Raw genomic sequence first — 12,524 nt, 5'->3', positions numbered from 1 at the left:
TGATCATGTGCTTTTTGTCCTTTTTTTTCTATTAAAGTGGTGTGTTATATTAAGTAAATTTTTTATGTTAAACAAACCTTGCATTCTTTCTTTTCCCCTTCTCAACGTTTATTTTAGAATCGGGGGTACATGGGCAAATTTGTTACAATGGTATATTGGGTGATGCAGAGGTCTGGGGTATGGTTGAAACTGTCACCCAGGTAGCGAGCACAGTATCCAATAGGTAGTTTTCAATCTTTGCTCCCCTCCTTCTCTCCCGGCTCTAGTACTCCCCAGTGTCTGCTGTTCCCATCCTTTTTTTTTTTTTTAAGACAGAGTCTCTGTCACCCAGGCTGGAGTGCAGTGGTGCAATCTCGGCTCACTGCAACCTCTGCCTTCCGGGTTCAAGTGATTCCCCTGCTTCAGCCTCCTGAGTAGCTGGGATTACAGGCGCCTGCCACCAGGCCTGGCTAATTTTTTGTATTTTTAGTAGAGATGGGGTTTCACCATATTAGCCAGGATGGTCTTGATCTCCTGACCTCATGATCTGCCCACCTCGGCCTGGCAAAGTGCTGGGACTACAGGCGTGAGCCACCGCGCCTGGCCTCTTCCCATCTTTATGTCCAAGTGTACCCAATGTTTAGCTCCCACTTTTTAATTTTTTTTGAGACAGGATCTTGCTCTGTCACCTAGGATAGAAAGCAGTTGTGCGATCTCTGCTCACTGCAACCTCCTCTTCTCAGGTTCAAGCGATTCTTGTGCCTCAGCCTTCAGAATAGCTGGGATTACAGGCATGCACCACCATGCCTGGCTAATTCTTGTATTTTTAATAGAGATGAGATTTAACCATGTTGCCCAGGCTGGACTCAAACTCCTGGCCTCATTTGATCTGCCCACCTTGGCCTCCTAAAAGTGCTGAGATTATAGGAGTGAGCCACCGTGCTCAGCCTAGCTTCCACTTATAAGAGAATATGCGTTATTCCAAACTTTGTAATCTTAGGATAAGTCCCACTTAGTCATAATGTATAATCCTTTTTCTATGTTGCTGGATTTGGTTTACTAGTATTTTGTTGAAGATTTGTTCCATTTGTATTCCCAAGAGGTTATTGGTCTGCTATTTGCTTTTCTTGTGACATCTTTGTCTGGTTTTGGTATCAGGGTATTAAGAGTGACCTCATAAAATTGAGGACACTCTTCTCAATTGAGGAGTATTTTCTTCTCTTCTATTTTTCAGGAGACTCTATGAAATATTGGTGTTAATTCCTTACCATCTGGCTTACAGTCTGGTCCTGGGCTTTTCCCTGTGGGAAGTTTTAGAAGAATTATTATTAGTCCAACCTCTCTACTTGTATATTTCTTCATTAATACAGAAATTAACAAAATTTGTTACTGATTTCTGATTTTATTCCAACATGGTCAGAGAACATATGTATTATAATTTCAATTCTCTTAAATTTACTGAGACTTGTTTTATGGCCTACCATGTGATTTACCCCAGAGAATGTTCCATATGCACTTGAGAAGGATGTGTATTTTGCTGCCGTTGGATGGAGTGCCTTGTAGATATTTGTCAAGTCTAGTTGGTTTATAGTGTTTTCTATTTTCTTGTTGATCTTCTGCCTAGTTGCTCTAGCTATTATTGAAATGGAGTTTTGAGGGTTCCGACTATTGTAGTTAAATTGTCTGTTTCTTCCTTCAATTCTCTAAGTTTTTATGTCATGTATCTTTAGGCTGTATTGCTAGGTACATATGTTTATAATTGTCATATTTTCCTAATGGACTAACCCTTTTATCAATATAAAATGTCCTTGACATACAAGCGGCCAAGAAACACATGAAAAAAATGTTCATCATCACTAATCATCAGAGAAATGCAAATCAAAACCACAACAAGATATCATCTCACAGTCAGAATAGCTATTATTAAAAAGTCAAAAAATAACAGATGTTGAAGAGGCTAAAGAAAAAAACAGAATGCTTATACACTGCTGGCAGGAATGTAAATTGGTTGAGCCACTGTGGAAAGAAGTTTGGAGATTTCTCAAAGAATTTAAAACAGAGCAGCTGGGCACGGTGGCTCATGCCTGTAATCCCAGCACTTTGGGAGGCTGAGGCAGGTGGATCACCTGAGGTCAGAAGTTCAAGACCAGCCTAGCCAACATGGTGAAACCCTGTCTCTGCTAAAAATACAAAAATTAGCTGGGCGTGGTGACACACGCCTGTAGTCCCAGCTACTTGGGAGGCTGAGGCAGGAGAATTGCTTAAACCCAGGAGGCGGAGGTTGCAGTGAGCACAGATCACGCCACTGCACTCCAGCCTGGGTGACAGGGAGAGACTCCACCAAAACAAACAAACAACAAACAGAGCTACCATTCAACGCAGCCTCCCATTACTGGGTATATATCCCAAGAAAACAATTCGTTCTACCAGAAAGACACATGCACCTGTATATTTATCACAGTGCTATTCACAATAGCAAAGACATGGAATCAACCTAGGTGCCCATCAACAGTGGATTGGATAAAGAAAATATAGTACATATATGCCACAGAATACTATGCAGCTATAAAAAAGAATGAAATCATGTCCTTTGCAGTAACATGGATGCTGCTGGAGGCCATTATCCTAAGTGAAATAACACAGGAACAGAAAACCAAATATTGCACAGTCTCATAAGTGGGAGCCAAACATTAGATACACATGGACACAAAAATAGCAACAAGAGACACTAAAGACTACAAGAGGGAGAAGGGAAGGAGGGGAGCAAGGACTGGAAAGCTAACTATTGGGTACTATGCTTACTACTTGGGTAATGGGATCTGTACCCCAACCTCAGGACCCATGTAACAAACTTGTACGTGTACCTCCAGAATCTAAAATAAAAGTTGGAACTATTAAAAAAAAAGTCCTTCTTTGTCTGTAGAAACAATTTTTTTCTTAAAGCCTATGTTGTCTGATATTAGTATAGCCACTCCAGTTCTCGAGTTACTGTTTGCATGGTATATCTTTTTCCATCATTTTACTTTCAACCTATTTGTTTTTGAATCTAAAGTGTGTTTTGCCAGGTGCATTGGCTGATGCCTGTAATCCCAGCTACTTAGGGGAGACTGAGGCAGGAGGATTGCCTGAGGCCAGGAGTTCAAGACCAGCTTGGGAAACACGGTACGACCCTATCTTAAAAAAAAAAAAAAAAAAATTTTTTTTTTTTGGAGAGATATCTGCACCCCCATGTTTACCGCAGCCTTGTTTGCAATAGCCAAAATTTGGAAGCGACCTAAGTGTCCATCAGCAGATGAATGGATCAAGAAAATATATTGCTTATACACAATGGAGTACTGTTCAGCCATAAAGGGTGAGATCCTGTCACTTCCAACAACATGGATGGAACTGGAGATCGTTATGTGAAGTGAAATTAGCCAGGCAAGTTTTGAAGTAAGCCAGGCCCTATCTCTAAAAAAATTGTTTTAAATTAGCCAAGTATGGTGGCAGGTGCCTATAGTTCCAGCTACTTAGGTGGCTAAGGTGGGAAGATTGCTTGAAACCAGAAGTTTGAGGCTGCAGTGAGCTATCATTACACCACTAGACTCCAACCTAGGCAACAGAGCAAGACTCTGTCTCTAAATAATAAAAATAAAAATAAAATGAAGTGTGTTTTTTGCAGATAGCATATAGTTGGATCACGATTTTAAAAAAAATCAATTTGCCAATCTCTACCTTCTGATTGGAGTATTTAATTCATTTGCATTTAATGAAATTACTGATAAGGCAGGATTTATCTACCATTTTACTGTTGGTTTCCTATGCCTCTTGCCTTTTTTTTTTCTCCTCTATTTTTCATTACTTCCTTCTCTTTTCTTATATATTTTCTAGTGTAACATTTCCGTTTCCTTGTCATTTTTTACTATATATTTAAAATTATTTTCTTAGTGGCTGGTGTATTTTGAGGTGGACTCTTTGAGTCTTTCCTACTTAGAGTTTGTTGAGCTTCTTGGATTCCCTTTAATGTTTTTCCTCAAAGTGGGAAAGGTTTTGGCCACTATTTCTTCCAATATATTTTTTATCCCCTTCCCTCTCTCTCACTTATCTATTCTAGGACTCCTATTATGTGTATGTTGGTATGTTTGATGGCGTCTGACGGGTGTCTGAAGCACTGATCATTTTTCTTTGCTGTTTTTTTTTTTATTCTGTTCCTCAGACTGGATAATCTCAAATGACTTCTAATTCACCGATTCCTTCTTTTACCAGTTCAAACATTTTTTAAACTTCTCAAGTAAATCTTTCATTTGCATTTTTGTACTTTGCAACTCTAAAATTTCTACTTGGTTCTATTTTATAAACTTTCTTTCCTTTTTTATTTCTTTTTCTTTCTTCTCTCTCAATCTTTCTCTTTTTTCTTTCCCTCCCTCCCTTGTTTCCCTCCCTCCCTCCCTCCCTTGTTTCCCTCCCTCCCTCCCTCCTTCTTTCTACCTGCCTTTCTTTCCTTTCTCTTTCTTCCTCTCTCTCTCTCTTTCTCCCCTTCCTACCTTCCCTCCCTCCCTCTCTCCCTCCTTCTGCCTCTGTCTTCTCTGCTTGTGCAGACACTTAAGGTCAGACAAAAGAAAGAGCTGGGGAATTCTCAGGTCTCTTCTGGGCATGCACACAGCCCTACACATGTGTGGCCTTCTGCATTCTTAGGAATAGGTCGAAGCTTTTCAAAATGTCCTATAGACATCACATTCCCAGCTTTTCCTTCTAAGTCTTTTGGTCAGTTTGTTTGTTCCAACTGTTACAACCACCTTAGGAAGTTGAGATGTTCAACAATTGCTGTTGATTTTTTTTTGACAAATGCACCCAGGGAAAAGGTTGTTCACACTGGGTAACCTCTTAGTCACATCAAACAAAGACAAGACCTAGGAGTGGGGACTTACATGGAACTACCAAAAAGGCCAAATGGCAATTCTCTGGTAATGAAGCTTTGGAGGAGCTCCAATCCCCCTTCTGAGCCCTACAGTGGCTGCTTGGCTGCTGGATGTCAGCATGATTGTGCGGCCGAGGCTGTTGTGGAGCTGGGGAAAGGGGGAGTGGGAATAGGGTACACTAAAATGTCAGTAAGCTTGCTCTTCTTACCCAGATGCAACTTTTTTTTTTTTTTTTTAGACGGAGTCTCGTTCTGTCACCCAGGCTGGAGTGCAGTGGCGTGATCTCAGCTCACTGCAAGCTCTGCCTCCCGGGTTCATGCCATTCTCCTGCCTCAGCCTCCTGAGTAGCTAGGACTACAGGTGTCCGCCACCACGCCCAGCTAATTTTTTGTATTTTTAGTAGAGATGGGGTTTCACTGTGTTAGCCAGTATCGTCTCGATCTCCTGACCTTGTGATCCGCCCGCCTTGACCTCCCAAAGTGCTGGGATTACAGGCCTTTTCTTGAATAAATGGATTGCTGCAAGCCTCTGGTTAATGTCTAGACAGTTTTGCTAGTGTTCCCATTGCTTTTATGGAAGAGAGGGTTTTCAGAGGTTCTTACTCTATTATGCCCACTGATGTACTCTCATAATTTTTGAAAGGAATTATGCTTGCAACAATCTTCAACTTCTGCTACTATATTGCATTGGACAGGGATTCATTTTCCTTTGCCTTTAGGGACTGCTATGGCTTGAATGTGTTCCCCAAAGTAAATGTGTTGGAAACTTAATCTCTACTGCAATAGTGTTGAGAGGTGGGATCTGTAAGAGGTTAGGTCATGAGAGCTCTACCCTCATGAATAAATTAATGATGTTATCCCAGGAGCGGGTTAGTTATCACAGGAATGGGTTGCTAGTTAAAGGGTGAGTTAGACTCCCTTCCTTTCTTGCCATGTGATGCCTTCTGCCATGCTATGAGGCAGCAAGAAGGCCCTCACCAGATATAGCCCTTGATATTGGACTTCTCATCCTTCAGAACTGTGAGCCGAATATACTCCTCTGTAACATTCTGTTATGGCAATACAAAATAGACTAAGATATGGAGGGATGCTTTGGGGAAAACTCTTTTCAAATATGGGCTATGGGAGAACTTAAGGTTAAGGAGGAGGTGTAGTTACTGACAGCAAGCAGGACCAGTCTTTAAGAGAGGTCCTCCAAAGGCTTTGGACCTGTCCACTCTCATGCTCCTAAGTAGCTGCCTGCCTGGGTCCACATATGCTTGCGCCCTGCACCGTGCCCATGCAGTCTCTGCTGAGTCCACTCGGAATGTGTCATGCTGTATGTGAAACCTGTTTGGAGTGGGGTGCCTACACCAGGGCTTCTGGCGTGGAAACCTGCTCTGTGCCAGAGATATATTTATGAAGTGGAAGCAGCCACAGAAGGCAGGCCAGCCATGCAAAGGAAAGATGTCAAAAGCATTCAGCCTTATTGCACAAGAAGTTACAAGTTATTAACAATTTGCATTAATGAAACTCTTTCTATCCCCAAGACTAAGCACCTGAGGTGTGTCAGGTTTATAGGTATTTAAAAACCTGGCCTTGGTGAAATGCTTTGCAAGCACTCGATACACAAGACACATAAGAAACAATGTGCTGGGACTTTGTCAGCTGAAAGTCTCAGTGCTTCACTGAGCAGCTCATCAGTTTTGAAGGACAATCTGTTGGTTTATGTATCAGGTAACATCCTGGGGTCAGCAAATTACTGCCACATCTGGCCTGCTTTTATATGGCCTATGAGCTAAGAATAGTTTTTGTATTTTTTAAGAGTTGGAGAAAAAAACGAAAAGTATGCAACAAAGGCCCTACATGGTTTGCAAAGCCTAGCAGATTTATTATCCGGCCTTTTACAGAAAGTCTGTCTACCCCTGAGTAACGGCATCATCGATTTATATTTACTTTATTATTTATTTTCTTTTGAGGCAGGGTCTCGCTCTGTTGCTCAGGCTAGAGTACAGTGGTGTGAACATGGTTCACACCTGCAGCCTCACACCTCAGCCTCAAGCGATCCTCCCACCTCAGCCACCACCATGTGCCACCACGCCCGGCTAATTATATGGTGAATTTAAATGACCAGTGATATCCTAGGAAAGTCAATACCTACAACAAGAACCAAAGAGCACAAAAACACTTGAAATATCATTACTTTACTTTAGTGTTCCAGGCATTTTAAATATTCATACAATTGCCTTATTTCAGCAGTCATTTCCTCTCCAGTACAGATTTTGTGTCCAGAACCAGAGCCAGGTACGTCACTGAATTTTCTCTACAGCACCCACAAGCTACACGGGACCTACTCCGGCGCCCATGTCTTTGCTAGTAGAGCCTCTCACCACACTTGCAAGAGGGCTGGACCTCCCCTTGCTTGATGTAGCCTCCACTGTGAATGAAAACACACTTTGTAGCTTTGATTCCAGTACATTTCCAGCACTCCCAGGTGTTCCATGTATGTGGCAATCATCCCACAGAGCTAGTGACACATCATGTCAGCTGGTACCTATGTCAGCACCTGCTCCACTATATCATACAGATGCCGAGGCACTTAAATGTTCTTGGTAAAATGGAGTTCATAATTGCCATAGGAGTTGAGTTTTGGGGAAAGGGACTTTCTCTCAATAATTAATACCCTTAATACATATTTAGCAGATTTATAATTTCATGTCTGTTTACATTTGTTGTCAAAGCTTCATAAACTATTTACGTAAATGAAAGCATGTTTGAGTTTCCAAATGCCGCTATGACAAGCAAACAGAGAAACTGCTTAGAGAACACCTGCTTGTGCCATAAATACATATGGCAACATCTGGTCATTCTTAAAGAAATGCTTGTGTTTCCAAAAAGAATTTTTTTTTTAAGTCATAAGCCTTATGCAATTCTTCCAAGGTAATAATGTGTTTGTCCTTCCTTCTCAAGCGTGGTTCAAGGCATCTCAAGGCATATTGCTGTCTGAGGTTCTGATTTAACTGGCCAGCGGGAGAGGGGAAGAATGGGCACTAACATTTTTTAAAAGCTTCACAGTCATTCCAGCATGTAGTCAGTGTTGAGAACCTTGGTACTAAAGGCTCTTGTGTCTTCCTACTGTCACTTGTCCTCACCAAAAGCCCTTGAGGTAGTCCCTGGGTCAGGCAATGATCTCTTTCATAGGCTAAGAAACTAAGGCACAGAGAGGTTAACAGGCTCCTCTGATACTGTGCAGTCAAATGACAGAACCATGATTGCAACTGACATTTTCAAATAAACCATGACTCCTCCCCCAGCAACGGGCAGCACTTACCTGGACCAAAAGTATGAAGCCTGACTGGGAGCCAGGCATGACCTTCTGTGTCAAAGACATCATGGTAGGGAAAGGAACAGTTCTGAACCAATCATTCCACATGAACAGAAATAAATACATAAAGCCAGGCTTGGTGGTGTGCACCTGTAGTCTCAGCTACTCAGGAGGCTGAGATGGGAGGATCGCTCAAGCCAGAAATTCGAGGCTGCAGTGTGCTATGATTACAACTGCAAATAGCCACTGCAATCCAGCCTGGGCAACATAGTGAGACCACGTCTCTGTAAAATTTTATTTTAAATTTATTTTAAATTTATTTAAATTTATTTAAAATTTAAAATCAAATTTTAAAAATTTAAAAAATATTTAAAAAAAGGAAATAAGTGCCTAAGATACTTACTGGAAGCCACATGAGGAATGAGGCATAACTTTTTCTTTTCTTAAAAGTCTTACTTCCCTCTTATATATGCCATTGAGTCAGGTTTCTCAGAAAATCCATCAAGATTCACAGACTTCCTGACATCTGAATTCTTAGCTCTGTTACTGTGAGGGCTAGAAAACTCGTGAATGTCTCTATAATTTGGGTCCAAAAGATAATTACAAACCTGTGTTAGCATGTGACAGCAATACAAAAATGCCCATGCTTTCCCTGTCACCTGCCCACCTAGACTTGCCAGGGACCCAGAACCCTACACGTTCTAACTGGGTATACATCTTCCCAGGATCCGATCAGATCTCATTCCCTTCTCAGAATTTTCCAAACACCAACCCATCGGCTGCGTTGGGCCTCAAGGATTAACAACTACAACTGACTGTTTTATTTTGCTCTACAGGCAAACTTTTAAATCTGTACTCTGGGTAACCCCCAGGACGTTTATTTTGTAATTCCAAATTTCCATGAGAGCCAATTCACCTGGGACCTTCTCCACTTCACCCCAAGGTAACACCCTCATATCCTATCAACTATTGCTGTACCTAAGAAATAATTTCTACCATTATTGCCTTTTTCATTGTAAGTTCTCACATCTCATCATGTTCAAGGAGGCATTGATTTTCTCCTCTTTTGTAAAAGTCTCACCTGACTGCAGAAATGTTTTCTTGAGACAAGTAGAAACGAGGAATGGAGCACACATAGGCATGAAGAAAGAACATAGCACTTTCTGATGGGGAGGGCAGTTTTCAATGGGTTGCTGTGATTTCCAGGACACTCTAGGAAGGGCCTGTTTACTCAGCTTACACTGAACACAAATGACATCTTGTTCTCCCTACTGCTAGTGATGTGGTCCCCTGAAAAGCCTATAAAGTATTAGTTAATCCAGTAAGTGGAAGCCACTTCTAACAGTACACATTTGCTGAGATTTACAAGACACTGTGTGGAGCTGAAACCACTTCTTTCCCATTTTAGAAGACTTTCCCATTCAGGCAGGATATATACTCTCCTAATACCTACAGGCACAGGAACTCGAATCCTTCCTGGAAGGAAACCTGTCCCTCTAGCTACTGCAGAAAGTGCTTGGGGGCATAAAAAGAACAAAAAGGGGGAAAGCAACCTTTGTCTTGGGCAGGGCCACTTGGGGAGTGGAATTTTACTGACTCCTGATCCTCAAAGAGGTTTTTACAAACGTTTATAAAAAAAGTCAAAAAAATAAGGGAACTAAGCAAAACTGCATTTAGAATTTTGGTTAAAGCAAAGAAAATTGAGAAAATTGAATCATCATATTTTCAAAGACCTACCATATTCAACCTATTAAGTAAAGCAATATATCATGTTTTTTCTCTCTCATGCTTATTTGATGCTTACAGGTTCAGGGCAGACTTGCCATTTTGTTTCTAAAACATGCAGAGAGCAGACTTAGAGCAGCATATGCTGTTTTGGGGCCCAACCCGCACAAACCCTGACAGGTGACTGACCAAACACCATCAGGAAGGTGGTGAGGGAAACCACCTTCGCCAAAAGGCCAGTGCACAGCACAAAACTAAGGACTGTTGGTGCATGCCTGTACAGAGCTTAGTGTGGCAGAGTGTTACTGAAGGGATGGGCGGGGAACACACAGGCAACCTCCAATATGCTCTGACGTCCAATCCATAGTCCAGAGCAGTGGGGCTGCAGCCGGGCATGGAGCTAAGGCACTAGGGCTGCAGTGGGTGGGAGGCACCGACCAGAGGTCCCAGTGCCCTGCCGTTCCCGGGGAGAGGGGAAGGAGCTCTGCTCACAAAGCTGCCTTTGTTTACCAAAGTTATTTTCAAAAGTCTCAACAGCATTGCTGAGAGCTCCACCTGGGAAGCTCCCTGAGCAGCCCTCTCTTTGGGAGCTGCCTCCTCTGCTCACGTGCCTTCTTCCATCTCATCTTTGCGAGTTGCCTTTCTTTCCCCTGCTGTGGGGTGGATAAAGAGCAATCCAGTCATTTCACCGTTCCCTGGAGCAGGACCCCGTGCTTTTTCCAAGGCAGCAGGGAGCGCCCCTCCATCACAGCTTGATGAAGGCAGCTGGCTGGGTCTGAGGTTGCTCCACATCTGGGGGTGGGAAGACACTGGAAATGGCTATGTCCACGATGCCCTGGCACAGTTCTGCATAGAGCTTCCTGAAATGTGTTTTAAAAAATATCATTGAGGATGTTCATCAAAGTACAAGCAAAAAAAATAGATGTTTTTTGTTTTTGAGACAGGGTTTTGCTCTGTCTCCCAAGTTGGCGTGCAGTGGTGCGATCATGGTACGTACACTGCAGCCTCAAATTCCTGGGCTCAAGGGATCCTCCCACCTTAGCCTCCCAAGTGGCTGGCACTACAGGTGTGCCCCACCATGCCCAGCTAATTTTTAAATTTTTTGTAGAGACAGGGTCTTGCTATGTTGCCCATGCTGCTCTTGAAGTCCTGAGCTCAAGCAACCCTCTCACCTCGGCCTCCCAAAGTGCTGAGATTACAGGCGTGAGCCACCGTGCCTGGCAGTTTTTCTTGTTTTTGTTTTTTACCAAGATCTGCCCTAGAAATTCTATTTCATGACCACATTTCTAAAACTGGTCGCCAGAGAGAACGGTCGGGTCACCCACAAAGGGAAGCCCATCAGACGGACAGCGGATCTCTCGGCAGAAACCCTACAAGCCAGAAGAGAGTAGGGGTCAACATTCTTAAAGAAAAGAATTTGCATTGTTCCATTCCCATCTATGAGTGAGAACATGCGGTGTTTGGTTTTTTGTCCTTGTGACAGTTTACTGAGAATGATGATTTCCAAATTCATCCATGTCCCACACATGGACACGGGAAGGGGAACATCACACTCTGGGAACTGTTGTGGGGTGGGGGGAGGGGGGAGGGATAGCATTAGGAGATATACCTAATGTAAATGACGAGTTAATGGGTGCAGCACACAAGCATGGCACATGTATACATATGTAACTAACCTGCACGTTGTGCACATGTACCCTAAAACTTAAAGTATAATAATAAAAAAAAAAAGAAAAGATTTTTCAACCTAGAATTTCATATCCAGCTGAACTAAGCTTCAAAAGTGAAGGAGAAATAAAATCCTTTACAGACAAGCAAATGCTAAGAAATTTTGTCACCACCAGGCCTGCCTTACAAGAGCTCCTGAAGGAAGCACTAAACATGGAAAGAAACAACCGGTACCAGCCACTGCAAAAACATGCCAAACTGTAAAGACCATCGATGCTAGGAAGAAACTGCATCAACTAACGGGCAAAATAACCAGCTAACATCATAATGACAGGATCAAATTCACATATAACAATATTAACCTTAAGTGTAAATGGGCTAAATGCCCCAATTAAAAGACACAGACTGGCAAATTGGATAAACAGTCAAGACCCATCAGTGTGCTCTATTCAGGAGACCCATCTCACGTGCAGAGACACACATAGGCTCAAAATAAAGGGATGGAGGAAGATCTACCAAGCAAATGGAAAACAAAAAAAGCAGGGGTTGCAATCCTAGTCTCTGATAAACAGACTTTAAATCAACAAGAATCAAAAGAGACAAAGAAGGCCATTACATAATGATAAAGGGATCAATTCAACAAGAAGAGCTAACTATCCTAAATATATATGCACCCAATACAGGAGCACCCAGATTCATAAAGCAAGTCCTTAGAGACTTACAAAGAGACTTAGACTCCTACACAATAATAATGGGAGACTTTAACACCCCACTGTCAACATTAGACAGATCAATGAGACAAAAAATTAACAAAGATATCCAGGAATTGAACCCAGCTCTGCACCAAGCAGACCTAATAGACATCTACAGAACTCTCCACCCCAAATCAACAGAATATACATTCTTCTCAGCACCACATATCGCACTTATTCCAAAATTGACCACATAGTT

At 42.3% G+C, this 12,524-nt stretch overlaps 1 protein-coding gene across 3 annotated transcripts in view; it reads right to left on the bottom strand.

Annotated features, from left to right (window-relative positions):
- Positions 1 to 276: 276 nt before the first annotated feature.
- The window catches only part of TTL (tubulin tyrosine ligase), a 54,927-nt gene continuing 42,679 nt past the window's right edge, over positions 277 to 12,524 (bottom strand). For 2 of the 3 annotated variants that reach the window (XM_024242608.3, XM_003780400.4), the window contains one exon: positions 7,044 to 10,765. In XM_024242608.3, the coding sequence (XP_024098376.1) occupies positions 10,651 to 10,765 (115 nt within the window). In that variant the 3' untranslated portion in view covers positions 7,044 to 10,650. Of the gene's footprint in view, positions 1,281 to 7,043; positions 10,766 to 12,524 lie in introns of those variants that run through there. The other variant, XM_054547935.1, reaches the window with a different exon arrangement.

This window comes from Pongo abelii, chromosome 12, assembly GCF_028885655.2.
Source record: "Pongo abelii isolate AG06213 chromosome 12, NHGRI_mPonAbe1-v2.0_pri, whole genome shotgun sequence".
NCBI lineage: Eukaryota > Metazoa > Chordata > Mammalia > Primates > Hominidae > Pongo > Pongo abelii.
Note: the sequence above shows the minus strand (reverse complement) of the source record. Positions and strands in the feature narration are given on the sequence as shown.